At 38.3% G+C, this 26,740-nt stretch overlaps 1 protein-coding gene across 1 annotated transcript in view; it reads left to right on the forward strand.

Annotated features, from left to right (window-relative positions):
* The window catches only part of ADCY8 (adenylate cyclase 8), a 123,966-nt gene that overhangs the window by 86,200 nt on the left and 11,026 nt on the right, over positions 1-26,740 (forward strand). Inside the window, 6 exon segments of the mRNA XM_037381792.1 lie at positions 2,081-2,181; positions 9,388-9,589; positions 12,939-13,028; positions 14,408-14,580; positions 17,481-17,562; positions 23,193-23,351. Of these exon segments, the coding sequence (XP_037237689.1) occupies positions 2,081-2,181; positions 9,388-9,589; positions 12,939-13,028; positions 14,408-14,580; positions 17,481-17,562; positions 23,193-23,351 (807 nt within the window).

Raw genomic sequence — 26,740 nt, forward strand, 5'->3', positions numbered from 1 at the left:
AAGCCCCATGAGAAGTAGGGTGAGCCTTTGCTGCACCATGAGCAAGTCACACCAGTGCAGATAGGTCTGTGGGACGGCGCAGCTAAGGCTTCATTGCAGAATAGGTGGCATCATGGTTCTTCTTACCGCTCTGCGTGGCTCTAGCTGGCTACATGCCTCCCCATACTTATGGAAGTGACTTGAAGTTTAGCCTATCCTTCATTTACTTCTCCAAGTCATTAAGGGGCAAACAGCTACATAAGTGCTACTTTTTTTCATTGGTGTTTGTGCTGCCTCAGGGATGTTAACAATTTCTCATTACAACATCGTTACTGATTAGGCCACAGCATTCATCCTTTTGACATAATGCTCAACACAGCAGGCAATTCCACGTTTGTGTTTCATTCAATTAGTTTGCTATAATTTCCCAAAGGAACAGTTGGGATTTCATGTTATGTTTTAAGGAATGTACCTTTCTTTTTCCCTTTGGTTCTTTTTGTGCTGCAACCAAAAAAAACCCTGGTCCATTATTTAAGTGGACTGATGTGCTTCTGTTTTCTTGCACATGAAACCAGGGTCAGTGACTGCTTCCAGCAGCAAAATGGAGTTGCCTGTGAGTATTATCAAAAATTATGTCGAAGTGATACTGCCAACAGACACAGGGCATAATCGCAGCAGAGGAATAGTCAAAATGAGGGGTGCCAACAAATAAACCCCCTCTCCTACTCTTAACAAAGGGGAGCAGTAAAGACAGAAGCCTTTTTCCCATTTCAGGAGCTTGAGACTATTTTGACCAGATGTTTATAGCTGAGATGAAGTCCCTACCAAAAGTCCACACAGGAAACATATTCTAAGTCTAGGTAGGATCTTCCTTCCAGAGCAGATTAGCTATAACATCCAGTTTATAGCTAAACTCTCTCAATATATGTTCCTGATAAATTTCTTCATTGGTTTTAATTTTTCTCAATTATAATGCTCTCTAGGCATTTATAACTGCAGTTTGTCTTATTTCCAAATTGCTGGAGAAAGATTCTGATATCTGATATCTCTTTGACTCTGTTTTCATTTTGTTCTGCACATGTAACACTTAGCTCCTTCAAAATGGCAAGAGATTAAATAGAATTTAGTTATTGTTCAAAGGAGGAAAAATTAGTGGGGCAGACATCTGTGGGATTTTTTATTACGTGAAGAAAATTTAGTGGCATCACGGTTGGGTAAAGAGATTTACAAAAATATGTCTATGGACCAGTCTTCATTTGCTGTAAACAATTGGAGTTTAACTGAATTAGCAATGATAAATACCAGCTGAGGACTTGGGTAAAGTTTCCACATTAACTGATCCACCATGATTCACCAATGTATCTCTTACTCCTTTTCTTGGTAACTCCCATAAAAGGGGAACCATCATTTTCAGTGTTTTGGTGTCCTGGAGAACAATACTTTTGCAATAAACCATAAAAACAATAATGCACCTCAAATGGTCTTTTATGTAATAATACATTCATTTTCTACTTGGAGAATGGCCGTATTGCCACATTTCTGCACAGCTTCTGGATAACTTAGGATACACAGGTCATGACCCACATCTCAAATAGTCACAGAATGTCACAAACTACGTACTTTTCTTAAAAAAAAAAAACTAAAAAAGAAAACCAGACCGGTGTCAGTTTGCCAAGCATGGAGACACCTCCATGATGTCGTGCATGCAGTTGCAGCTGACTTCAGTGTTTATCTTCAGGTGAGGAAAACCACAGCATTTTAAGTATTTTATTAAGCCATTAAGTATTTAGTAATCTACTCAGCAGCGCAAGCCCCTAGTATCTAACTGAGGATTTTTAAAGCAAATAATTTTGATAAAGAAGCAACCAAGTAAAACAATTTTGTATTGCAAATTAAAGAGCTTTGCTGTCTTGGATAAAGTATTTTACTAGCTTATTAATGATTTATTTGTTGTGTTTCATATTTAAAAACAAATACAGGTTTGTTGATTTATTATCTCTTCCTGCTAATTTTCCTATATGCATCAGTCTTTATGAAACTACTGCATGGGTTACCAGCTAATTTACTCTTCTGTGTGTGTTTTTGTGTTTTTTTATTCTAGTATTCCCAAATGAGGGATGAAGTATTCAAATCAAACTTGGTGTGTGCATTTATTGTTCTTGTATTTATCACCGCTATCCAAAGCTTACTTCCTTCTTCCAGGTAAATACAGAAATATATCTCTATATATCTGAAGGTGCTCTTAGGGAAACAGGAGGATAACATATCTAGGATTGACATGGAATGAACCAAAAAAATTCTTCTTGGTCTCCAAAAGTGTTCAGAATTATTTTTTCATTTTTTCCCCTAATATTAACTACTTTTGTATCACATTATCTGCAGCTACATGTTTCATGTGAGGTGGCAGCACCTACTGACATTATGTTGTTATGTTTTTAAGCAGAAGCCCCACTGAGTTAAGTGGGAACTTTGGGTTACAAAAGTTTGAAATGATACAGCCTGTTGCTTACAGTGTTGAAGTAAAACATGATCCAGACTTGTAACAGTGCCTCTTCGCTACGTGACTGGTAACCACCTTGGGAATCAGTGATTGTTTTTGTTTTGGTTCTTACATGCTACATAAGAAAATCGTACTGTTGTGTTTTGTTGCTGATGATAAGTTTTACCAAGCTGGGGAAAGCAATCTTGTGCCATTAAAGAAGAAGCAAGGAGGTGATGTGGTAGATCTTTTCTCAACAACAGCTTCCTATCAAGGTCACGAAAAGGTGATGTAGCTGAGACTTCAGTGTCTACGTGTTTCACACAATCAAACCCATCAATTAGCATTTTTGTCTACTAATAGTGAGAACACAAGAGTGTTTGCAAGATCTAAGGTCATGTTTTTAGCATCATACCAGAGCCAGCAGGACATGACTGCCTCTAAAACACGCCTCTGGTCCCACTTGGCGTTTGGCAGAGCAAGTGCTAAAGTGGAAACGCCCATATGAACATAATTCTCATGCGGTTTCTAACACTCAGGGGAACCTTACCTTATGGCTGCCTGTAGAATGACCTTCAAAATACATATATATATATATATATAAATAATAAGACATTCATTATGTTACAGTAATGCAGCAGTATTTCTTGGATCATTTCTGGAAGACCTGATTCACCATGCTTATGTCTAATAATACCAAAATGGTGGTTAGATGCAGGCAGGCAACTGCCCTGTGCAGCTGTGGTGTCCCATGGATTTTGTAGTTCTCAGCTGGGAAAGTACCCAGAGTAGTACCTGACCTTCTGGTGTTCTTTACGTGCTGTATTGCTTTAATACCAGTAAGTTTGTTTGCTTTTTTAAAGTTCTTCTCCCAATACACTTTGGGATTATATACTGGCAGCTGTTATTTTTATTTTTTTCTCAGTATGTACAAGAAGATTTATGGCTCTTCCTAATAGAACCTGTTGTCTAAAAAGATTTCTGCTGCTATATCAATCACTGCTATAACAGGAAAAAAAATGACTTTTTTCTATCTGCACAGATTCATTTCTGTTAATTCTCATGAGGGTGTCTACTGCCATTGGAATTAAGGAGAAAGAGTCATGTAACCACACTGCCTGCAGCCATCTCCCTTCCTGTTTTCCTATCTGGCACAGCAGTCTTGCATTTTCCCCTGCATTTCAGAAATCCTTTGTAGATCATTTTGTCACTGAATGTTAAAGAGGTTGTAAATATAAATAGATTCAAGTAAGGAGTAGATAAATTCTGACAAGATAAAATCAGCAGAGGATTTTAAACAGAAGTGTGAAGCCTTGGTCTCAAGAACACCCTTAAAGGTTCATTGCTGGAACCTGGGGAGATATTTAAGGAAAGGATATATACCACTACCCCTTTTGTAAGAGAAAATTTGGAGCCACATGGGTACCTTATGGCAGTTGTTATGTCCTGTCAGGAGCTGAAGATCACTGTCAAGATTTAAGAAGGCAAATTTTGGTCTTTGTTTTTCAGGTTCTGAAACTCTGCTTCAAAACATGTGTTTCAGTCTTAAAAAAGCATGCCTGTTAAATGAGAGGAGGTCAACAGATGACTAACCCTGAAATAACAGGATGAGGGGTTTTAAGTGAGAAGGTTTCAATATGCTTAAGCATATTGAACGAGGAATTAATCTGGAATTTCAAATTTCCTTAGTTCCAGTTCTAAAAACAATCCGAGGTATGAGCACATGAACAATCCAACACAAAGTTAGGTAGGATTTGGATTCAGAAAGTCTTGGAGATAAGTGCATGCTCATGTCCTATAACCTCAGGCAGGTATCAGAGAAGTAAACTACCACAGTGGAAAAGCATGCACATAATTTTTGTGTAACAACTAACAAACTGTAATTCACAGTCCTTATGGTAACTCACCCATTTTCTGACAAGTCAGTTTGAGCGTCTTTCAATAAATTCTTCAGAGCTCTGTTGAACAAGTATGGAATTATGTATTTGCTTAAGTACATGTCTGAATATTTTTCTGAGCTGAGCCTTTTGGGGATTTCTGGAACTCAGGTGAAAGAAAACTATTTAAATCATCACAAAACATACCTTACTAAGGACCTTCAGGGAGTTTCTCAGATAGGTTGCCTTAGTCTGTGTGTTAAAGAAAGGAATTCTCTTTCTGTTGCTGCTTCTACTGTGTATGGAAGTTTCAGAATTTTATCTCAGTTTATATCTGTCTCCCGCAGGATAAATATTTGATCCATTCATACTTTTCCCTGACAGTGCAGGCACATCACTGAGTTTAAAAGTCTTTGCAATAGTTTTCATTCTTTGAACTATTGAGCTGAGGAAATTACTCTAAGTGACATAAATTAATGCCATATTTCTGCTGTAATTACCCTCTATGAAGCCATTACATTACATTGACAACCTTGCAGTGATTCATCTTCTCCAACTGAGAGGCCTGGGAGTTTGATTCATTTCCTGCAATGAACTTTCTATATGCTTACGTGGGCAGTAGATCATACTAGAGTCGCCTGCTGAACTACTGTTATTTCTGTCAGGTTTTCACTGGGTTATTCTTGTGAGGCGAGAAAACTCAAATGAACTTGTTGTTCATTTAAACATCTGCATCTTCTGTTTTTTATGAGTTTTCCTTCTGGCTCAACTCTTGATTTGCGACTGTACACAAGGAAGAGGGAAGGCAAAAGCTCCATTTCAAACATCACCAGATCTTGACAGTAAGGGAAACACTAGAAAGAAAAGCATTTGGTTTTAAATCTCTTCTTGAATGAAGAGGGGAACCAACCCAGGTGTCCTAGTTCTGGGAGAAGTTTATGGACAGAAAATTATTATGGCTATTTGTTCTTATTCCTCTAACCTTGGCTTTGTTGTCTGCTTACTTGATCCTAGCATCATGCTGCCAACATGAGCTTAGTACAGATACTGGATTTAACCTCTAGGAGGTCATAGGTGTGCAGACTTCAGTTTTGGCTTTATCTCAACTGTTGAACACATCAATGTTCAACCAAATGCCTACAGCAGAAGAATTGTGTTGCCTATGTATTTATTATGAACAAATACAAAGCTGTGGTTTCTCAGGCACCTAAGCACATTGTGCAGCATTTTGGATTGATATCCCAGTCTTAAGTCCCTAGATGCTCCTATTATAGTACCTTAATTCAATAGCACTGGGTCTTACATGTGGAGTTTGGCAGTCCAAAGTAAGAACTCATGTTTAGTGTTCTCAGGTCTGACCTCTTAAGGCATGACCCTAATCTTTTTGAAAGCCTTAATTTGGTTTCATTTAGAGCTGGGTCAGGCTAGGTCTACAGTATTGGTAGGCTGTATCTGCATATATAAACTCTCTATAGATATCTGAGATCTAGATAGAAACTATCAGATCCAAAGAGGGACTCAAGTCATTTGGCTTTGGAAAGCAAGAAAGCTATTACAGAATGCTGTTGTAGTCTGGTAAACTGAAGGAAAATCTCACCTAACTATGTATCAGTGTCTATAACGGGTTCAAAGTATAGCCACTGAAGAACAGGTCAGTCAGAAGATCTCCAGGGGCATCCGATCTGAATAAATCTAAGACATTGCTGTGCAGTGAGATAATTTGTATCCTAAACTACACAGGTCTCTTGATGAGCCTTCTTGACTCCCTTGACTAGTTCTCAATGAACATCTTGTCCAGCTTCTCCCTGGCTTTATTGACAGTGTTTCCCTTGGATTTCTGTATATTTTCACAAACACAAGCTGCTCTCAAGACATTGTTGCATTGTGTCTCTACTTGGTAGCTGTGGGACTTGCAGCAAGTCCTGAGACTTCCCACAAAGCCTTCAGCTGCACAGGATGAGATCTGCGGCTCCTGCTCCAATCTTTGTTTCTTCATTATTTGCTCTTCCCTTCATAATACAGTTTGTTTTTCCTGGCTGCATTGTTACTTCTTTCAAAAGCAAGCTTTACTTGTGGGTGAGCTTGCTGGAAAGGATGGGACTTTTTGGTGAAAAAAGTGTGTCCTGTATTCAACTCACACACAAAACTCTGACAAATTGAGTGAAATGTTGACCCAAGTGTGAGATAACATTTCATAGCTATGGTACATTATCAGAAGAGCGTCAAAGCTAATATTACCACATGGAAGCTCTCAAGGGAAGCTAATGTGTAATTCATCTTATTCCAGTTCATTAGGGAACAGAACTTCCAGTTTGATATTTTCCACATTGTATTTCTAATATAATTTGGTACTACCCAAAGACATCTTATGCATATACATCTTACAAATATATATCCTCAGATACATTCCAAAAGAAAAAAAATCTCTGTGAACTACAGTCTTGCTTTCTGTTTGTCATCTGTTTAACCCATTTTCTTTTCTGGACTCCTGTACTGCAAGTCATATAATTTTGAGGTTCTGAGAGCAGGAGCTGCAAGTATAAGCCACAGGTGCATTACTATAAATTATTCTGAGGCGTGCATGCTGTTTTCAAAAACTTATGCCTTGATCATACTTCTGTGTTAGCTTGATTAATATTAGTAGATTATAGAGAAGAAACTTTGAAGTAAATTGCATATTATTCTGTCCTGATACATTCAAGGAGTCATTGTCCCAGCAAGTCTGTTTGGATGATCAGAAAGGAATAATATTTATGCAAATATTGTTTGTAAAACGACATCAGATTTAATATGTATGAATCTTTATCATGACAGCTGAATTAGAGCATTAAAAATCAAAACATTCTGGTAAAAGGTAATATTTTAAATTAAGAAGGCTAAAGCATACAGGAGTACAGTTCTGCACTTAAATCTCTTTCACTTTGACACCTGTACCTCATGTTATTTATGTCTTTTCCCTCAACATGACCAACATTTCCGCATGTATAATCTGACTTCTGCCTACTCTTTTCCAAAAGAACATTTCCCTGTGAACATAAACATTTTATTTTATCCTGTTTTCTCAAGATATTTTCTACAAACATCAGTACTGTGAGGAAGACATACTCAAAAGTTTTCACAAAAACTGCCCAGTGCATCTTTGGTGATCCCCTGGTGCAAATATTTTGGACTCCATCCATCAGCTGCAAATACGGCAGAGCTAAGAAATGCCAGTTCCAGCACAGACTGTTTCTCAGGCTCGTCCTCCTATGTCCGTGTATCCTCGCCTGTCGTTATCTCAGTGTAGTTTCCTCTTCTGACTGCCTATATACCTATTAGCTTATGGTGAAGCTTTCTAGAGCAAAAGGTTTAGTGAATTTAATGGGCTCAAACCAAAGATTTGAATTCAGATTTGTATAAATTTAGGATTTGCTTTCCTAACACCAAATCTGGATAGTCTGAAATTGAGGAGAATTTCAGGTAGGTAGGGATACAGTCCATTCAGATTCAGGGAGCTGATCTGGCTGAACTACTGAAAAACAAGGAAAGAAAAGATACGTCGATATTTTCACTTCTATTCCTATCTTAAATCCTTAAATTTGTCTTGCTGTAGGGCACAAGTATACAAATAGCATTGCACCCTGCCCACAGAGAAGAGGGTTAGGTGATATGTAGCAAAATATGAAAGTTCATATTTTCAATAAGACAAAACATATGTTTACAGAAGGCTTAGTGAGCCGAGTACAGCTTACCTACATTCATGCGCCTGAAAGTGCGGAAGTATCCCTGGAGCACCCTGATAGTCCACTTCAAAGGTGGTTTGTTTTTTTTTTAATGTGAGACATGATGATTAAATCACTGTAGTATGCTGGCACATACACAACTAAGTTACTAGAAATTTTAACTACTTAATTCAAAGCCTCAGGTTTAATCGTTCTTATAACAAAAAGGCAAGGGAAAGCAGAGGGAATATGGGAGATGTTTGCAGGAGCAGTGGAGTTAGTTACTTCTGGTTTGAGTCGGTTTGATCGTTGGGAAAAGAGACATAGAAAGACAATGACTGGCACAAATGGGAACAAAAAAATTCTTGACTTGTGAATGGCTGAGTGCTTTCTTCTCAGTGAAGTAAAACAATTTACTGCATTTCCCAACCATGTGGGTTACTTGATTGACTTCAGGTCCCAATTTTAAGCAAGAGAAAGGAATAAATTTAGAAAAAGATCATGAAAATTGGACTAGAATAAATTACAGGTCTCAATGGTTTGTTTAAAGGAATTGAACAGTCTATTCCATGTACACACTTAACAGTACTTGATTAAGGATCACATTTGCAAGAGCAAAGTTTATAGGGTATGCCAAACGCCATGTTCTATTTAAACATGTTTGGATAATAGAACACCTTTTCATATGCTTTATATTATAAAGGACTTCCATGAAAACAGTAGATCATTTCTTTCACTGTTTTTAGAAACCAATGGGATTCTTATCTGCAGTTGACCCACTAAGAACTAAAATGAGGGGAATCTTGCCTTTCTGCAATTATTATATCCAGATTCACTCCAGAAAGCGGGCTGCATTACTGTACTCACTTTGGCCCCCATGACCCTCAGTATAGTATGAGGTTAAGCCACCTGCATTGTGCTCTAAACAAATTAGCACTCTGCTAAACTGCCCCAAAACTGGTCTGCTAGAGTGGGAACAAGCTCATACTAAAGGGGCATCAGGCTCCTACAAGCTGAGTAGATTTTCTCTGAAAGGAACTTACAGGACAACTGAGTCCCAAAAGAAAGGACATTCCTGCCACTCAGACCTATATCAGCAGAGGCACTGGCAATGATTTCCCTGGCTGCTTGGCTTTAACAGCCGTTTCTCAGCAAGAAACCATGTGAAGCTATGGCAGATCGATGGAACATGAACAAATCCTTGCTTTCTCTGGGGTTTTTTCCTAGATTCTCTCAGATTTATGACAACTGATTTTTCCTAGTCTTAACTTTAACCATTTATTTTTATTAGCAGTGGTATTGTGTTAAGGTTTAACTCTGGGTTCTCTTTTTTTTTTCTTTTCCTTCCCAGGGTGATACCAATGGTCATTCAATTTTCTATTCTGATTATGCTGCACTCCGCTCTTGTGCTAATCACTACGGCAGAGGATTACAAATGTTTACCCTTAACGCTCCGGAAAACTTGCTGCTGGATTAATGAGACCTACCTGGCCAGGAATGTCATTATATTTGCATCTATTCTGATTAATTTTCTTGGAGCCATCATCAATATTGTAAGCTTGCAGGGAACCAGGGAATATTATATAGGAAAAGATGATTTATGAATTATTAAGCTTGCTACAGGACTTGGTAACTAATGTGTTTATAAGCCAGCTATGATTTCAATATAAAAAAAGGCAAAGTGCCACAGCTTTAGGACTTCAATTTGTTGCTTAAACCGTGTATTTCTGAAATATCTAATTATTTCTCCCTCATGACTATCATCTATTTTTAAAACCCTTTCACTACTTTCTGTTCAATATATCTACGCTTTAAGAACCATTTGTGATTTTCTGACATGCTGATATACTTTCTTACAGACTGTCAATCCAAGTAACGCTTAAAGATATTAAGTCCTCATCTCACGGTTCTCCCATTCATTATATTGCTAAAAAAGATTAGAAGTGTCAAGGAACCCAGAAAAAACCTTCAAAGGACAGAGCAGGTTAAGCTGAACCAGTAACCACAGCATGTAAAAACAACTTTAAAAGTGTAAATTCTAAACATATCTTGTCTTGCTCATTTTGAGGTTTGACAAACCCTTTTGGCCCAGATTCACCTTAGCTGAAGTACTAAACCATGGGCACAGTCACTCTCAACTTTCTTTACAGTCAGTGCAGAAAAACAGGCATCCCCAAAGATGTGGTTCGATCATACTGGACCCAATAAAGATATTTTTCTCTTCCACTGCCCACACAGGGAGTTGAGTTTAGTCTGATTCGGCTCCTAACTTACACATCTCCACTAAGACTCTAAAGTGTGACAAATCTAAAGCAAAGTTTATCAGTGTATCTGTGAGGAAAGGCATGTACCAGGCTTTGCTTCACAGCTGTGGTTAAATTAAAATATTGCTGATTGAATACTGTGGGGCTGGCTCTATGCAATGTCACAGGGTGAAAGAGGGGGGGTCTTGTATGCAAATACAATAGAGCTCTGATTATCCTGATGTATTCAGAAATATGAGAGAGGTTTGCATGAATTAGGCAGATTATCACATCAGACAACCTGGCAGGTGTTGAAGCCTGAGCCAAGAGGAAGGTAAATATGTCACCGATAGATTAAAAGTAACATTGCCATCACTCTTTCCTCTTGTAGGGCACTTTTTGGCTATGGATGTAGCAGTGCTTTTTCATATGAACTTTGTTCATTGCAAATATTTATCCCCTTCTATAATGAGACCAGGAAACCATTTAGTGACAGTAATAACAATAGCAACTGTTAACAACTATCAGTAATAACAACAGCAACAATAATCGCCCTGTAATAATTAATAGCAATCATGATTATATCATTGTAATAAGTATGCTGAACTCTGATACTTCAAGGGTTTGCCTTGTCTTTTGCTAACAGATGTAAGATATTTATTACATTCTATTGCTGCTCTTCCATGATTTGATTTAGGTTGCCAATGTGCAAGTACTCAGCATCTGTCTGGTTTTTGTAGTGATACTATGCAGTCACTGATAGGAGAATTACTTGGAGAAAGAAGAATGTAGCCACTGATAGCTTTTCTTACAGAGGAAATATGAATAGGGTAAATGATTTTTATCATTTCAATTTTATCATTTTTATCAGTTCAATAGGGCTGAAAACTTTCTGAAGATATGGACCGTGGTATGTTATAGGATAGATCACTAAGGAATGTTGCATAATTTAGAGGGTTTTGAATCATGTATGACAAATATCTGTCAGGAAAGATTTTGGTAGAATTAATCTTGCTCTTGAAACAAGATATCTCTAACAGGCTACCCATACCCAATTTGCTATGGATACAACAACAATGAGATTTTCCCCTGACTTGTTGTGGATTGTTTTGTAATATTGTGTCTACTCTAATCTTGTGGGATGGCTAATCCAAAAACGGTCAAAAGAAATATAATTCTTTTTACTGTCATACCAGTGGGTTTCTATAAAGCAGTAAACAGTTATATTTTTTGTCATATATTTAGAACATCAATGACTTGAGTCACCAAGTCCTGACCTCTACAGGAAATCACAACATTCATATAACGTCATTATTTTATATGTCAAAATTCTGCCATAATAACAGTTTGCTCAGGAGGGACATGCATGCATTTAAGAACAAGTAATGGAGCTCAGCCTTGCAGCTGTATGTGTCCACTGAGTTCAAATGCACCCAGCTGGAGGGGACTAAGCCTCAGATGCTTTCTAACAAAAGCTACAAGTCTTTGGCTTCACCAGGGGGGCAAATGAGTCTTGTGGTTCATTACATCAAGTGCATTCTCATTGTTACAAAATTAGAAAAAAGTTTCTGATACTGAAGGTCTTTTAAAAAAGATGCTCGGAGAGGTTCTCATGGCACTTTGCCCTGCAGAGGTGTGCTGTACACCTCACAAACTTTCAGGAGGTACCATTTCTCTGTTATCACAGAGGACTGCACAACCTAGATAATATTGCTGCGTTACAGACATGACTGAATAGCTGAAACAATAAACAAGAGACTTCCAAGTTCAAAATTCATTAGAATTTAATTATAAGACATAGGGCTTCATTAAACAAATTCTCTAACTGTGTTGGAGAGAAAGACAGGGGAACTAGCTTGCACATACTGGGCTGATGAAACGACATAGTATAAATATCCAGAGTGGATTAATATACGTAACAGGAGACTCTATCTGTTTTAACTGTCAAAATATGAAGCCATTAATAATTATTTTCCTGTGTTTTAAGACCATGATGTATTGCAATTCAACACTACTCTTTTTTTATATTTAATATACCTGGTTTGAAATACCATCAAAATTAATGCAGGTCATAACAGCAAAAGGCAGTATTACATTCTCAAAACCATTGTATCATAAATGAATTTTCATTCCCTTCCATTCCAGGCATCACAGTTGCCATTCTGGGACCATATTCTCTTTTGGCCCAAGTCAGTTCTGCATAATGCCACATCCCACATCTAGAATGATAGCACTGTCCATAGCAACGCAGCAGAAAAAAACTGCCTGCAAACAAGTGCAGTCTGATGTTATGTTCTCAGTTTAATAGTTTTCCCTATAGTTCACAGCAAAGAATAAACATTTTGAGAGGGTAATCCTTGAGAGTCCAGTATCAGTCCTCTGAAAGTCTCAGAGGAGTTCATTTTTCCCCTTTAGCAACAAGACAGCATGACAAGGCTACTCAGATGCTGAATGTCTGTAGCATGAATAGCTCCCCTCTTTCCATTTCATCTCTACAGTATGTCTTCTTACTGTTCATTTAGTCCTTGGAGCCAGTTGGGGAGCTGCCACGGAGAACGGGAGGCCAGCCAGTTCCCTCCCTGAACCTGGTCAGCCAGCCACACAAGCACGTAGTCACCAGTGCACAATATAGACGTGATTTTGTTTTCTTTCTTCACAGCTATGGTGTGATTTTGACAAACCGGTAGCCTTGAAGAACCAGACATTCAATTCATCTGCATCTTTTACGGACATCTGTTCCTGTCCTGAGGTATTTGTGAGGGTATTTTTGAATCTGAGGCACGGATCCACAAAGGTTACATAGCAACCACTACCTGGGATCAACGACCTGGTAGTGGAGTCAGGTGCCTCCACAACTCCGTGAAACTGAATTTTTTCATCTGTCCATATGCTGATAGAAAAAGCAGAGGCTGGTTACAGAAGGAATCAATCTTATGGTCTAATGGGACATTACAACCAATTTTTAACCTTTGAACTTCTTACAGAACCTTTATGCTGGAAACACATCCAGCAATCATTCAGCAAAGCCAGTGCAATAAAACACACTTCTTAATTCATATAAAGCTAATGGAGACTAATACTTCTCAAATAGCAAAACCAGCAGTCACTCTGCTGTAGTTATTTTAAATTTGCATTTGGAGCAAAAAAAAATAATCTTCTTTATGGTGAGCAAGCAGGCAACAAAATCATTGTGTTGGTCATGTGTAGATAAAAGAAGTATGTTCCTTAGAAAGTCATATGGTAGTGTCATGATACTGCCAGCAGCATGCTGCAGATTTCAGGGATGCAGACTTTCCTACAGAGGAACTGCATTAAAGAAAAGCTGTACTCAGAGAAATAAATTTTCTCTCTCCTAAAGCTGTATGATAGAAGTCAATTTAAACTACATTTGGACTGTGGTGTTGATGTTGCTATTTTAAATCTGAACAGCTCATGGCCATGATTGTCTCTCTATATCCAGTATCAGCTGCATGGATTGCATTTGACAGATGACTAATCATTGAGAAAAATGAAACAATGAAGAGATTGGAAAATTAGATATGAATAAAATTTCCAGGCATCACATTTTAAGAGAATAATTTAACTAAGCTAGACCTGCAATATTAAAAAACAAACCAACCAACCAACCAAACAAACAAACTCCCAAACAACGAACTGCTATGGCTTTATCCTCTCTTCAAGTAGCATGGGAAAAGGACTAAAGCAGGAATACTCCCATCCTGATTAATGTGGGTCTTGTGGAAGTTCAGAATCCAAAGGAATATAAATTATTTTCTCTCAGTTAACTTTGCGTTAGCAAACTAGTACATGTAGTGTCTATCCCTTTCCTCTTTTAATTATACAGGATGCCCTTTCCCTTCTAATACAACAGAAATGCCATGAAGCCACAAATGAGGATTTCTGCTAACACGGAGGTGCCATTCAAAGCAGAGAATTTATGATTTCACATTCTATTTTAGCAAAAGCTTTCTTTTCAAAGTGCCTGTGCCCTAAGAAGACTTAGCTGAGCACTGAAATCCAGAGCAACTTGGTTTATGCTTCTGATCACTTGATCATTTAGGTAGATATTTTTGGAGTTAGTATGTAGTCACTGATCACTGAAAGTAACCAGTGCTGTTTTCTATTCAGTATTTTGTCTTCACTGGTGTGCTGGCAATGGTGACGTGTGCAGTCTTTCTTCGTCTCAACTCTGTCCTGAAGCTGGCAGTACTTCTCATCATGATTGCGATCTATTCTCTGCTGACTGAGACCATTTATGCTTCCCTTTTTCTGCAATACGACAACTTTAACCACAATGGAGAGTAAGTGTTCACAGCCCCCTTTTAGGAAATGCTTTTTAATAAGGTAATGCGTCAAGTCTTGCCAGAGCATACATGTGTTGGATAACACCATAGTTAAGTATGGAGTGATGGTTGCAAGAGGCAATGACTAATCCAAAAAGGTTTATAATGTGATTCTTTCTCAGGCCTTTTTATTAAGATGTTCATTCCATGAGGACAGTTAAATATTGAGCAGGGTTTGTCTTTTTTGTCTCCCATAGCCTACCCATGTTGCTAAAAGTATGCATTACAGTGCATATACATTGGTTGCTTCTGTTCCTGAAAACTCCAGAGATACTGATTGAAACTCCCACCTCAATTTAAGAAAACCAGAGTGAATTGATTTTTCAGGGGCAGGTGTTTAACTGAATAAAATCCAAACTATGATGTGCAGTTGTAAAAGATATAAGGAATACAGGCATGATCCCATTTTGAAGGAGTACATTTGAAGGACAGACTCCTCCTCCCAGGCTTTCTTCCCAGTGAGAGGAGGTGAAGAGGAGGACAGAAGAGCCACACTAATTTTCAGAGTTAGAGGTGCGCTAAGTATAGCAGTAACTGAATCTACAGCAGCAGCGATTTAGCTCATTCAGAAAAACACTTCTTCAGCCTTTGATACTTGACCAATTTAGTATTGCAGTTGCTTGTGCTTGTAAGTGCCTTCCAGATGAAGATCCTCAGAATGACAGCAAAGCATGGATCTGCGGTACAATTAGTTCTCATAACAGCCATCTCTTTATGCATAGTAAGGCTCTGCATGCATATCTTTCCTTGCTAGCTTCCTATGGTACCAAGGTACTAAAGATTTGGGATTCAATTCCTTTTTCTAATGCTAGTTGTCCACTTATAGACTAATGATATGACAGAGCATATTCACAGCAGACCCCAGCAAATATGACAAATGGCAGTAAGCAATACTTTGGCTAAGTACCTGGATGTAGAAATTATTATCATTCTTTAATTTTTGTCACTAATCAAGCATGGTAAAGAAAGGTTGTCCCTTGTATGAAAATCTTAGAGAACTTCGAGTAGTTTCTATTCCCTGTGTCAATGAAACTATCTAGTGACTTTCATCACAGAAGGGTAAGAAAGAGCCAGGAATATCTTCTAGAGCAGCCAACAGCCCAGGACATAGGGAACTGAGCCGAGATGCTCCACACTCAGGACAAGGGTCCAAACTTCAGCTCTGACATCAGGAACACTTATTTGTTTTCTTAGTTATACCAACTAGTTGATTAAAAGGTTTTGCAATTCCCTGTGAAGCCCATCTAGCTCATATATTTGTGGCTATAGCTACATTACCAGAAAGTGCAGTAACAGATGCATTACAAGATCTTTGAGGCTGTTGCCTTTAGCCACTGTACAAAGGGTCTTTCTGGAATGAAATCTTAGGGAGGTTGTACTTCAGACAACATCAACATGGGAAACATTTGAATTCCAAAATATTTGCAGATGGCAAAGATGCTTCCTGCCTGTCTTTTGCTCTATACTGATGACTCATCCCATTAGGGGCACATTTCCTCACAGTAAATTCTGTATTAGGCCCACAAAGTCAGTTCAGTTAGCTGTCTCACACAAAAGTTTCCTTTTGATTTAGTCTCCATCAGGCTCTGCTCTTTCTAACTTCTCTGTCATCAGAGTCCTCCTCTGACAAGTATCATCTGATCTTATTTTTAAATTACTACAGAAAGTGGATTCAGGGTCAGGACTTTGCTTTATTCTTAGATCTCAAGGCAGGCAGAAGAGTGTCCCAAAGTCTCTTCCAACTTCCTCTCCTTGTTTACTCCTTTATTAACTTTTTTTCACAGCTTCAGGCTTTAAGGACCTCTTAACCATCTCCTCATATTTCTTCATCTCCCTTCAAAAAGATAATTGCCAAGTATCCGTGTTTGATTCGCCTACAGATTTAGTTCTTTCTTGCTTTTCTTTTACTATAAGATTGGCCCTACCAGCTCCCCAACAACTTCATTTATGTCTTTTCCCCTAGGAAACAAGCCTTTTAAAAAATCTCTAATACTATAGATAGTCACTTTCTTCAGTTTTTTCATCTTTCCACATAGTTGTAATTTTCCCTCAAATTTGAAACCCCTTTTAACTGTTCTGGATCCCTTTCACCTTATTTTATCACGCTTGCTTCATGTTCTGCACATAGCATCTCAGAGATTTCATACAGCCAGTACCTTCTTGGCTCATCTTCTTTGATTTCCTACTGCCTGCAAGGGTTTCCTCTACTCCCCCTGTGTTGGGCAAGCATTTCTTCTCTGCACTCCTTTTTGTGGCTCAGTAAAATCAGTCCTAATTACTGTTGGCTATTTTTGTTATTCCACTCTGATCCACACCTTCCTTAACTCACCTGTCATGTTCTATAAACCTTTCCCACAATAGGGGGATACTTAGCTGTCAGCACCTGCCTTGGGGTTGGTTTATCTTTTATCTCGAAACCCATTCACTGGGCTTTTATTTTCACGGTCTGGAAATTTCCCTTTCCCAGCTCCAGCGTCAACCTTTCCCCATCCAGCCTCCACCTCCTGCACTCCACAGGGGCTGTGGTGGTCACAGCTGTTTACCAGGCTCCCAGGAAAGAGCCTGACTGACACCCAGCTTGTATATCACATTTGAAAGAGAAAGATCATCAGCTTTCTCTGTACCAATTGCAGGCTACAGTTTATTTATTTCATACATTTGTCTCCAAACAGTGAGCACTCCAATTGCACTCCTGTTCTCTTGAACTAATTATAGCCAAGTTAATTTTTCAAACAAAGGGGATTTTTTAAAGAACAACAGAAAGTACCAGGCTACATTATGAAATGAAACTTAAGAACAATTACAACACTGACAAATTGGTAACTGTATTTTCCTTTGGATTTTTTTTTTTTTTCCAGCACAGACTTCCTGGGTACAAAGGAGGCATCTTTACTACTGATGGCAATGTTCCTTTTAGCCGTATTTTATCATGGTCAACAGGTAATGCAAACATTTACTTTAACCATTCCCTATATCACTTGCAATTACAGGATGTGACAATAATTACTTACAAAATACCAACTGCCTTTTTATCCACTTGAGCATATGACCTTTAACAATTTAATAAACCGTGCAGAATCTGATTAAAGAAAGCCCACATCTGACACTGGCTAGCATTCTGTGCAATATTATATTCAGCAATATGGAAGTTATATTGCATTTTCTAATAGAAATTGAAGAAACAAATGGGACTTCATTTATCTTAGGTACATGTACCATTCCAGTGGCATCTGACTGCTTCAGTGCACTTGAGTAGGCGTAAAACCCAAATGAAGAAAGGGAATAAAAACCAGTAAATAATAAAATTCCCATGAAATAGCTTAGTATGTTCATAGAGGAAAAAACAACAGATCTGAGGAAATGAGGAACATTTGTGGTTAAGCACAAACACTAACTTCTGTGGGTCATGGACCACTTGCAAGAATTCTTTCACCAGGATTTGGGGGCCTCAGAGCTTTAGTGTTGGTATCCTGGAGAAGGAAGGGAGAAACTGGGGATATCAAGAATCCATACACAGTGCACAGGGAGAGTGAAGTATGACAAATTAAGCCTGAATCAGCAAATGCATTAACTAAAAGCCACCTAAAGAAGGGTGTTTTCTCCACAGTACTTCTGACCAGCAACCTCTAGGCCGCTGCATGTCCAGCATGCTGACTTCAGGCAGTTTCCATCCACGTGAAGGCAAATGGGGCCACTGCACTAAAGGAAACAGCAACCACAACTGCCTTCAGACATTGTCCTACACGTTCAACTTGCTTAAGGATTTTCATTTCTCAGTTCTAATCTGAGTGAGGCAATAAGAGAGGAATGTTGCTGTGATGAATAAGATAAAATTGTGAACTTCATTAGAATATTGCAATAACTTTCTAAGTTGTGCGGGTAACCTATAGGCTCTGTTGCTCCCACAGGAAAGAAAAAAGAAGGCAAAACCTAAATATTCAAGTCATTTTCTTCCTTTTTATGTTCTTTTTGAGGAAATGATGAATGAGTGAGTAGGGGAAGCATGGGATGAAATGTGGTTTGTGCCCAGAGTTAAGTATGACTGAAGGCAATGTACTTTGTCATATCTTTACCAAGGCATAAAGCCCATTTAGGAAAAATATGCAACAAATAAGAACTGAACATCCCAAATTTGTGATAAGCCTTATCATATTGCAATGATTCTTAATATATGCAAAGATACAAATCTAAGGGTTGGGAAAGTGTGAGTCAATACTAAGAAAACACTGAAGGAGATTAGGTAGAGCAAGGATTAGGCAGAATACAGGCAACGCTCTTCAGAATCACAATTCTGAGTGTAAATTCTGTCTTCTACAAAAGCCTTATCTGGGGTGTTTAAGAGTATTTTCCAGCCCAGAGGCCTGCTAGCACAGCAGAGTCTTTTTCCACCCCATTAATCTTCTTTCTTCCATAAAACTGGGTGGCTGAACTCAAACTACCCTTGGAAATGGTCCCTGAGATGTGCCAACTCCTGCATGTTCTCCCAAACAATTCATAGGGCCACTCTGTCAATCTAACAATATCCAATGGTAGTACCCATAAACATTTCCTTGTATTGTTTAATTTCTTAATACAGAGTTAACCTAAAGGTTTCTGTATAAATGCTAACCAAATATATATACATATAAATTTAATCCAAAGCACATAAATCTCTTCAATAGTCTGAACTGATGGGAAGCACATTAAGTCCAGTAAAGCTGTCCTCCAGCACAGCTTTGCTTCTCACAAACTGCAGAAGTATTCTAAAGTAGAATATCTTAAAACTTGCCTCATTCTAGGTGGATTTACAAAAACCATTATTTTGTAAGATTAGTTTTATGGGACTTCAGTATCTGAACAACTAACTAATATTTTTTACCCATTGTAATTTAAAGTTAATCCCCACTTTTGCATCCAGAATTTTAAGTTAGATTAAAAAAAAAAACCAAAACGTTGGGGGGGACCATCTAATTAGACTCATAGCTTTCTTAAAATCTTGACCTGTACTTCAGCCAATAAACCCCAAGGATCTCTTGTGCTAAACCCATCATTAAAAGTAGTTGTGTTACTGTTTTGTGACACCAGGCTAAATAGGCCAAGTCCCTCTTAGAAATTCAATTTCATCTAAAAGCACATCTTTTTAACACAAGTAATATGCATTCTACAGCAGTGTTTCTGCAAAGTAAACTTGTGAACCATGAAAGAAGTGTTGTGGATAACTTCGAGGCTAGACTTATTCTTTTGTAGGATGTGTTCATTTACTGCTTATCTTTTAATGAGTTCAGTCAACATTTTGTATGAAGATAAACTATCCCTTGAAATCTTATCAAAATACAATACCATATACAGTACTAGAAATAAATCTCTAGTGAAAACACACAAAAAATAGCTTTTTAACCCTGAGCAAAACCTTCTGCCATGGTTTGAAAAGGGGTGGGTGGGTTAAAAATTGCAAAGAGGGAGTAAAACCACCCACAGCAGACTCAGTTCCTCCTCTGCCTCCACCCCCGTTAGACCTAAAAAGGGGCCTTATAAAACAGAGAGCAAAATCCTCTCTGATTTCTTTTAAATTGTAGATCTAAGTCTAGATCTTGCCTACACCAGATGCATGTTCTGCTGTAGGCAAGTGTCGATGGACTGGTTTGCTGCTCTGCTTCTGGGGCTTTTCCATGCAAAGGAAGACTTGCACTTGGACAGGGCAACCACGGACCGAATGAACCGAATAATCTCTGGATGTCAGCTGTAGCTTATCTCTACAGAGCCTTTTAGGAAGGGAGGAAGGACTGACACCCCTACACAGCAATTTGTCTGCAACAAGCATGACCCTCTGAACCTTCCTCATGCTTGGGGAAAAAGGGAGGAATGAGGTAAAGCGAAGAGGAGATTGTTCCAACTGAAGGAGAAAGAGAGAGGAAAAGACATACTTAATTCTCGTATTATGCTTCAGGTGTCATCATAATCCTTTCCATATTCAGATTTTAGTGTAGTGAAAAAGAGGATATTTGCTTGTTTTATCTGGAGTTAGACTGTTTGTGGTGGTGGAAAGCGTCCCTTTGGGATGTAAGTCCTCTTTTCTCATTCTCTAAGGAAAAATATGCTGTCCCTCGAACACTGATCCTTCACTTGTGCTTTCCTTGCATGTGGCAATCGTCTGCAGAGTGGTTGGGTTCTACAGCATTTGGAGGACATAGGTAGTGTTAGGCTTTCTGTGTAATGCATCTCTCTGTTTTCTTCACTTACTGTTGAATTAGGGATGTTATGTAGAGCTACATCTCAGGGCAAGAAAACCTGCACATCCCAGGATTTATATTGCAGACTGTCATTTTTATTGGCACTGGTGTGGCCAGGAACACTTCTTTACAAAAAGAAAAAATAGACCTAAAACTCAACCCTGTCATTTTGTTACTTTTAAGCAATATCAGAACTTAGCAAAGCATCTACTTGAAATTTTCTGTTTTCAGACCTCATATGTAGCATACCCCTTTATCTCCGAACTGGCAGTGTCATCTTAGTTGTCCACTGATGATGCAGGAAAAATATTTAATGTTGCAATGCCATTATAAATAACCAGAATGACATTATCCAAATTGTAAAGATTAGCTGCTGCTATTCTGAGCTAGGTCTAGAGATGTGAAATTTTCTTGTACAGCAGCATAAAAATTCAGCTGTGAAAAACTGTACTACAGGTTTTTTTGCAGAGCTCTTATTGTAGTAGTATTAAATATTTGAAGCATCAAAGAACTCAGAATTCACCAGCAGCTCCCACTCCAAGGCAATCTTATAGCTCCTTGCAAAATTATAGTCAATGTTGCCTTCTCAGTTATCTGGTAGAGATAAGTCAGTTACGATCTGGTATGGGCTCTGTCTTCTAGCACAAAAAGAAGGAGAATGAAATTGAAAAATGTTGGAAAAATATTTAAAAATACTTTTTCCTAACATTTAATTTAGTCACAAGATGGAAGACCAAAATATTAGAGCTAGAAAAAAGCTTAGTTGTTTATAAAGGTGGCAATAGCATCCAGAGTGCAAGTAAATCACTGTTAAATTGCATACAAACTTTGGAAGTTTGTACCAAGCCAGGGCCACTTAGCTTTTAGGAGGGAAAGCTCCCTAGAGTGCAGTCAACCTATAAGCCCCCTTGCAAAGAGCTTTGCATTTTCTTCAGAACAGTTTGCCATTGGTCACCGCTGGTGATGAAAAGTGTGCATGAGTCACTAAACAATGTCTAAATCCCCTCTTAGTCACTCCCACCCAGTCTTGCCCTTTATTTCAGCTTGGTACATGAGTTATATCCCAACCATTCCCTTAATCCCAGCACCTTTTGGCAAACCATTTGTTGTCTCTCCCAATTGTAAAATTCATCTGTTTGCTGGTATAATAGATTTCTCTGCTGGGTGTTTGATTATTATCTCTGGTTAGAGCATCTCAAGCCTCGTAAATATATTTTCTCTTTCAGTTTACTCCACAGAGGTATATTTCCATCATTTTCAATAAGGCTGTAGCTTAATAAGTCAACTCTTGGGCAAGCTACAGCATCACATACCTAAAAATCTGCTTAAACTCTCCTTCAGTGTAATGTACCCAAAAGCTCTGGCAACATTGATCTTGTCCATGTGCTGACATGCATGGGCCTGTCAGGCAAGTAACATGATGTTTCAACATGTTCCCTGCTTCAGCTAACAGATAGTTGCGATTTATGTATATACACACACACACATATATATACACATATACATATATTTCTATATACACCCATACATAAAAATACACAATACATACATATATATGAATATATAAGCTGTGTTGTGCAGGAATCTTCCTTTTGTTCTGTACACATAAGCAATGAAAACCATTTAACTTTGGTTTGTCGCTGAGGGTATGAGGCAACTGCCACTGTGCACGTGCTTAATTGTGATTGCACACTCTGGATCCACAGTACCTCAGGGACAGAGTATTCCAGGGGGTATCAAACATCATGGCTTTCACTATCTTTTAAAATACTTAAAATTAAAAATAACTGCATGTCCCAACAGCAGAAATACTTCATTTTGGTGCCACAGATTTGAAAGTCTTCTCTGGGAGGGCGTTGGGCCGTTCTATATAGTTTTGTGGAACGATGCTCATCCTTGAGAAATAAACTACCTGTCTCTGCAACATATTTATCATGATCCTTGTGCCATTTTCTCATGAAACCCCTTTCACTTGAAAACACATATGAAAAGTGGAACATATTTATTTCATACCAATATCAATATCTTCCAATACCTTATCTCCTGTCTGAATCTGTTGTCTAACTAATAAGGAGGTGTTTAAAACAAAAATAATTTTGTGACATTTTCTAGCCGCTGGCCATAGCATTAATATGACAAATATTATTTTGCTCAAGATCCCTCTGAGACACTCACCATACATAAGGCAAAGAAATAATCTCTTTTTCTGGCAGTGAAATCAAATTCTTTCAGAGTCAAAGATCTTCAGCCACACTGAAGGTAGTTACATGGCAGAGGCAGCCTGCCAGGATGACAATACAATCTGTACTGTTCTTTTGTCAGATTTTATTTTTGCCTTCTTTTTTCTTTCTGGAACCACAGCTTGAATACACAGCAAGGCTGGATTTTCTGTGGCGTGTTCAAGCAAAAGAAGAAATTAATGAAATGAAGGAGTTAAGGGAGCACAATGAAAATATGCTACGGAATATTTTACCCAGTCACGTTGCCCGCCACTTTCTGGAGAAGGATCGGGATAATGAAGTATGTATCAGCTTTATTTCTTATGCTTTTGTGTAATTAGCAAAAGAAAAGCAGATCTGTTAAGAAATCATTAGAACTTAGTTCTAAATGGTATTAATTACAAAAATACTGCAAATATTTGCTATCTGATCCACATTAAAATAACATTCACATTTTAAAGTAAAGGGTTCTGCACTTCTAGGACCACATCTGGAGTGGTGTTTCCAGGTTCACGCTCACCACAGGAGACACATGGACCTACTAGAGCAAGTCTAGCAGAGAGCTGCCAAGATGATTAGGGGATTGGGGCACTTTGCATACATAAGGAGAGGATGGGAGAGCTGTGTTTATTTAACCTTAAGAGGAAATGACTTAAAAAGGATGTCATCATTGCCTTCAGCTACCTAATGGGTGCTTATAGAGAAGACAGAGCCAAACTCTTCCTCAACATGCAAGTGAAAGGACAAGAAGCAACAACACAAGTTGCAGGAAGAAAAATCTCAATTAGATACAAGGGAAAACATACCCCTGGGAAAGCGATCATTGCACTGGGGCTCAGAGGGGCTGTGAAATCTCCAGTCCTGTAGACAGTCAAGCCTCAACTGAACAAGGCCATGAGAGACTTGATTTAATTGGCCCTGCTTTGAGTGGGAACTGTTATTAGGTGATCTTCAGAGGTCTCTTCCAACCTATGAGTCTATGAACAACTAGTATTCCTAAAAAAAGATATGTGAATTTAACAGAATGCCTGTGCAACTTTAAGGTACCCCAGTGTTGCAGGAGTACTATTATTACCTTGCCAGTTATTATGGAAGAAATCTGTGTAACAGGCTGCAACAGACCTGACCCTCTTGCATCTTCGGACCCAAGAGAACATGTTTGCTGTTTCATATTGCCCCTGAATTGCCTCTTTGGGCCAGTTAACAAAACACCCAATTTCACAAAGTTTGTAGCTATGTTCCCAAAGAGTGCTTGTGGTATACAAAGAAAAGTTTAATAATGGAGTCTCTGGATATTCCCAAGACAGTGTTTGAAGACACGTTGCTGAAGAGATAAAAGAAAGTCCAGAATTTGTTTCTGAAAGCAGCAGTAAATCACTTACTCTTCATCTGAAATAAAGCAAATGTGTATTATAGTATTATGTGTGAATAAAGGCTATTGTATGATGAAACCGGAATTTTCTCATGTGACATTGGAATTAACTTCCATAATGAAGAGGTTACAAATGTTACAAGATTCAGGTTGCCAGCACTGACATATCTATTCATTGTGCAGCAAAAAGGAATCAGGGCCACCCTTTTCTGATTGTACATTTTGGAAATAGATTTAGCTAGGTGAATTAGACCACGCAACCAGGAATCACTGTGTTCTGAAGATATGATTTTAAATATCACCTAGGGAAGGATGACATAGTGAGAAACTACAAGGAAAGGCACTTCAGAAATCAGCCTCCTGAGGAATTTAACACTGTGGATATCAAACTGCCATAAAAACACTGCTCTGCACATGAGAAAATGTGTGTGAAAGAAACCAGGTTAAAATGCTTCATTGCAAATGGAGCAGACCCTGATACCAGCCATGAGTGTGTTCTGGCACATCTGCATTATGGATTTTCAGGGAACACATGTCCTCTCTTACACATTTATTCACATGCACTCACATGCATAATAATCTTCAGAAGCAAATAGATGCCCCATGGATCACTGCTGATGCTTTAATAATTTGCCACTGAATTCAATTCCACCACCCCTGCTTTTTGTAAGGCAATTTCCAGAGTGACTATACTTGGGGATGATTTATGCATGAGCTGGCTGGCTGTAACATCTACCAGATTTCAGTACAATCAATCCTGCAGTTCATGTCTGGCCCTTAAGTTAATTTCTCTGCTTTCAAAAAATGAATTCCCAAATGCATACTGTAAGCATTTTCTCATGGATGTATTATTTCTGTCTTGATGCTTCTTACCAAAAATAGAAAAATTAAGCAGCTGAAGGCTCAGCCAGTTGTTTTCTACCTTCATGATCTGAGGAAAGAATATGTCTGAGTGTATATATGCTTCTCCTAGCACATTTTGTCCAGTCTTCCATAAGTATCCACAAACTAATATGTGTATTACTTTTTTCTATACCTATGAAAGGGAATAAGAGTGTCCTTAGAGTATGGTTTCCATGACCCTGCAGATGTTCTTCAATGAAAAAAAGTGTAAGGACAGGAAGGGAATCAACCAAGTTTTTTCTCAAAGCTTTGCAGTGTCTTTGGAAATTAGCAGAATTTTCCCACTTTTACTGTAGGATGCATTGTTAAAGATTCTAGATAAGTAGCAGCACTAAAAGGGTAGCAAAGTGCAGGGCAGGGATTCAGGATGCTTTTCTAGGGGGAAGCAGAATGAAGGAAGAAGAGGAACCTGAGGTGTTCACATCAGGTGTATGGCATCCAGCACTAAGTCCTTTTGTCATGAGACCAAAGCACTAAAATTTACTAAAGCACATTAACAAGAACATTGAGAAGCAACTACTCCAGGTCAGAATGCCTTAAGACAAGTCCCAGAACAGAAATGAATGTATCCACCATTGGGTAAAACTACAGAAGTTGAAGCTAGAAAAAAATTGAGCAAAAGAAAAAAGAGAACGCATATGGTTGTGGTATATTGACCACTAGAAAAGCATACCAGCAGTTGCAGGGGGGACTCTGTCCTTGGCATTTTTAAAGTTGAAATTAGTTTTGTTCCTAAAAATTTGTTCATGTTCAGAGAAAAACTGACTGCAGTTTCACATATATAACGACAAGAACCCATCTATAAATAAATCTGTCATTTAGTACCAGAGTGAATTATATGAATAACGTAGGTGGAAGCTTATCCCAGGACATACTTAAACCTAAGAGTTTCCTATGCCCGATCCCTTATAAGATGCTTTCTGTCCCCAGTAACTCCGTTATCACCCTAATTTCTGTTTCTCCCTCCTTTAAAACCCTAATAGCAGGAACCTCTCCCAGAGCCAGGTAACCAAATAGGTCCATAGTCACATTAGGAGAACCACAGTTTACCACAGAGTAAAGGCTCTCTGAAAACAAACTTGTAAAGAGCTGCAGTAGCATCAAGTACAAATTATCAACCAGAAAATCTGGTAACTGAGAGGACTTTTTACAAAGAGGTCATATTAGACATTTTAAATGGTCCCATCTGATCCCTGTTAATCAACAAATTTAGAAATACGTTGTCGACTGCAAATACTTATGAGACAGACTTAACAATAATAAGTAATAAACATTAAGTTCCTTTTACTTGCCTAATAGTGTTTGATTCTCTGGTATTCATATTTGCAAATGAATCCTTCATTTCTCCAAGTGGTTCCCCATATAAATCAAAATGAAAAATTCTCTTTCATTTTTTTGCTGGTGTAGCCCCCTGA

The sequence above is a fragment of the Falco rusticolus genome, chromosome 3 (genome assembly GCF_015220075.1).
Source record: "Falco rusticolus isolate bFalRus1 chromosome 3, bFalRus1.pri, whole genome shotgun sequence".
NCBI lineage: Eukaryota > Metazoa > Chordata > Aves > Falconiformes > Falconidae > Falco > Falco rusticolus.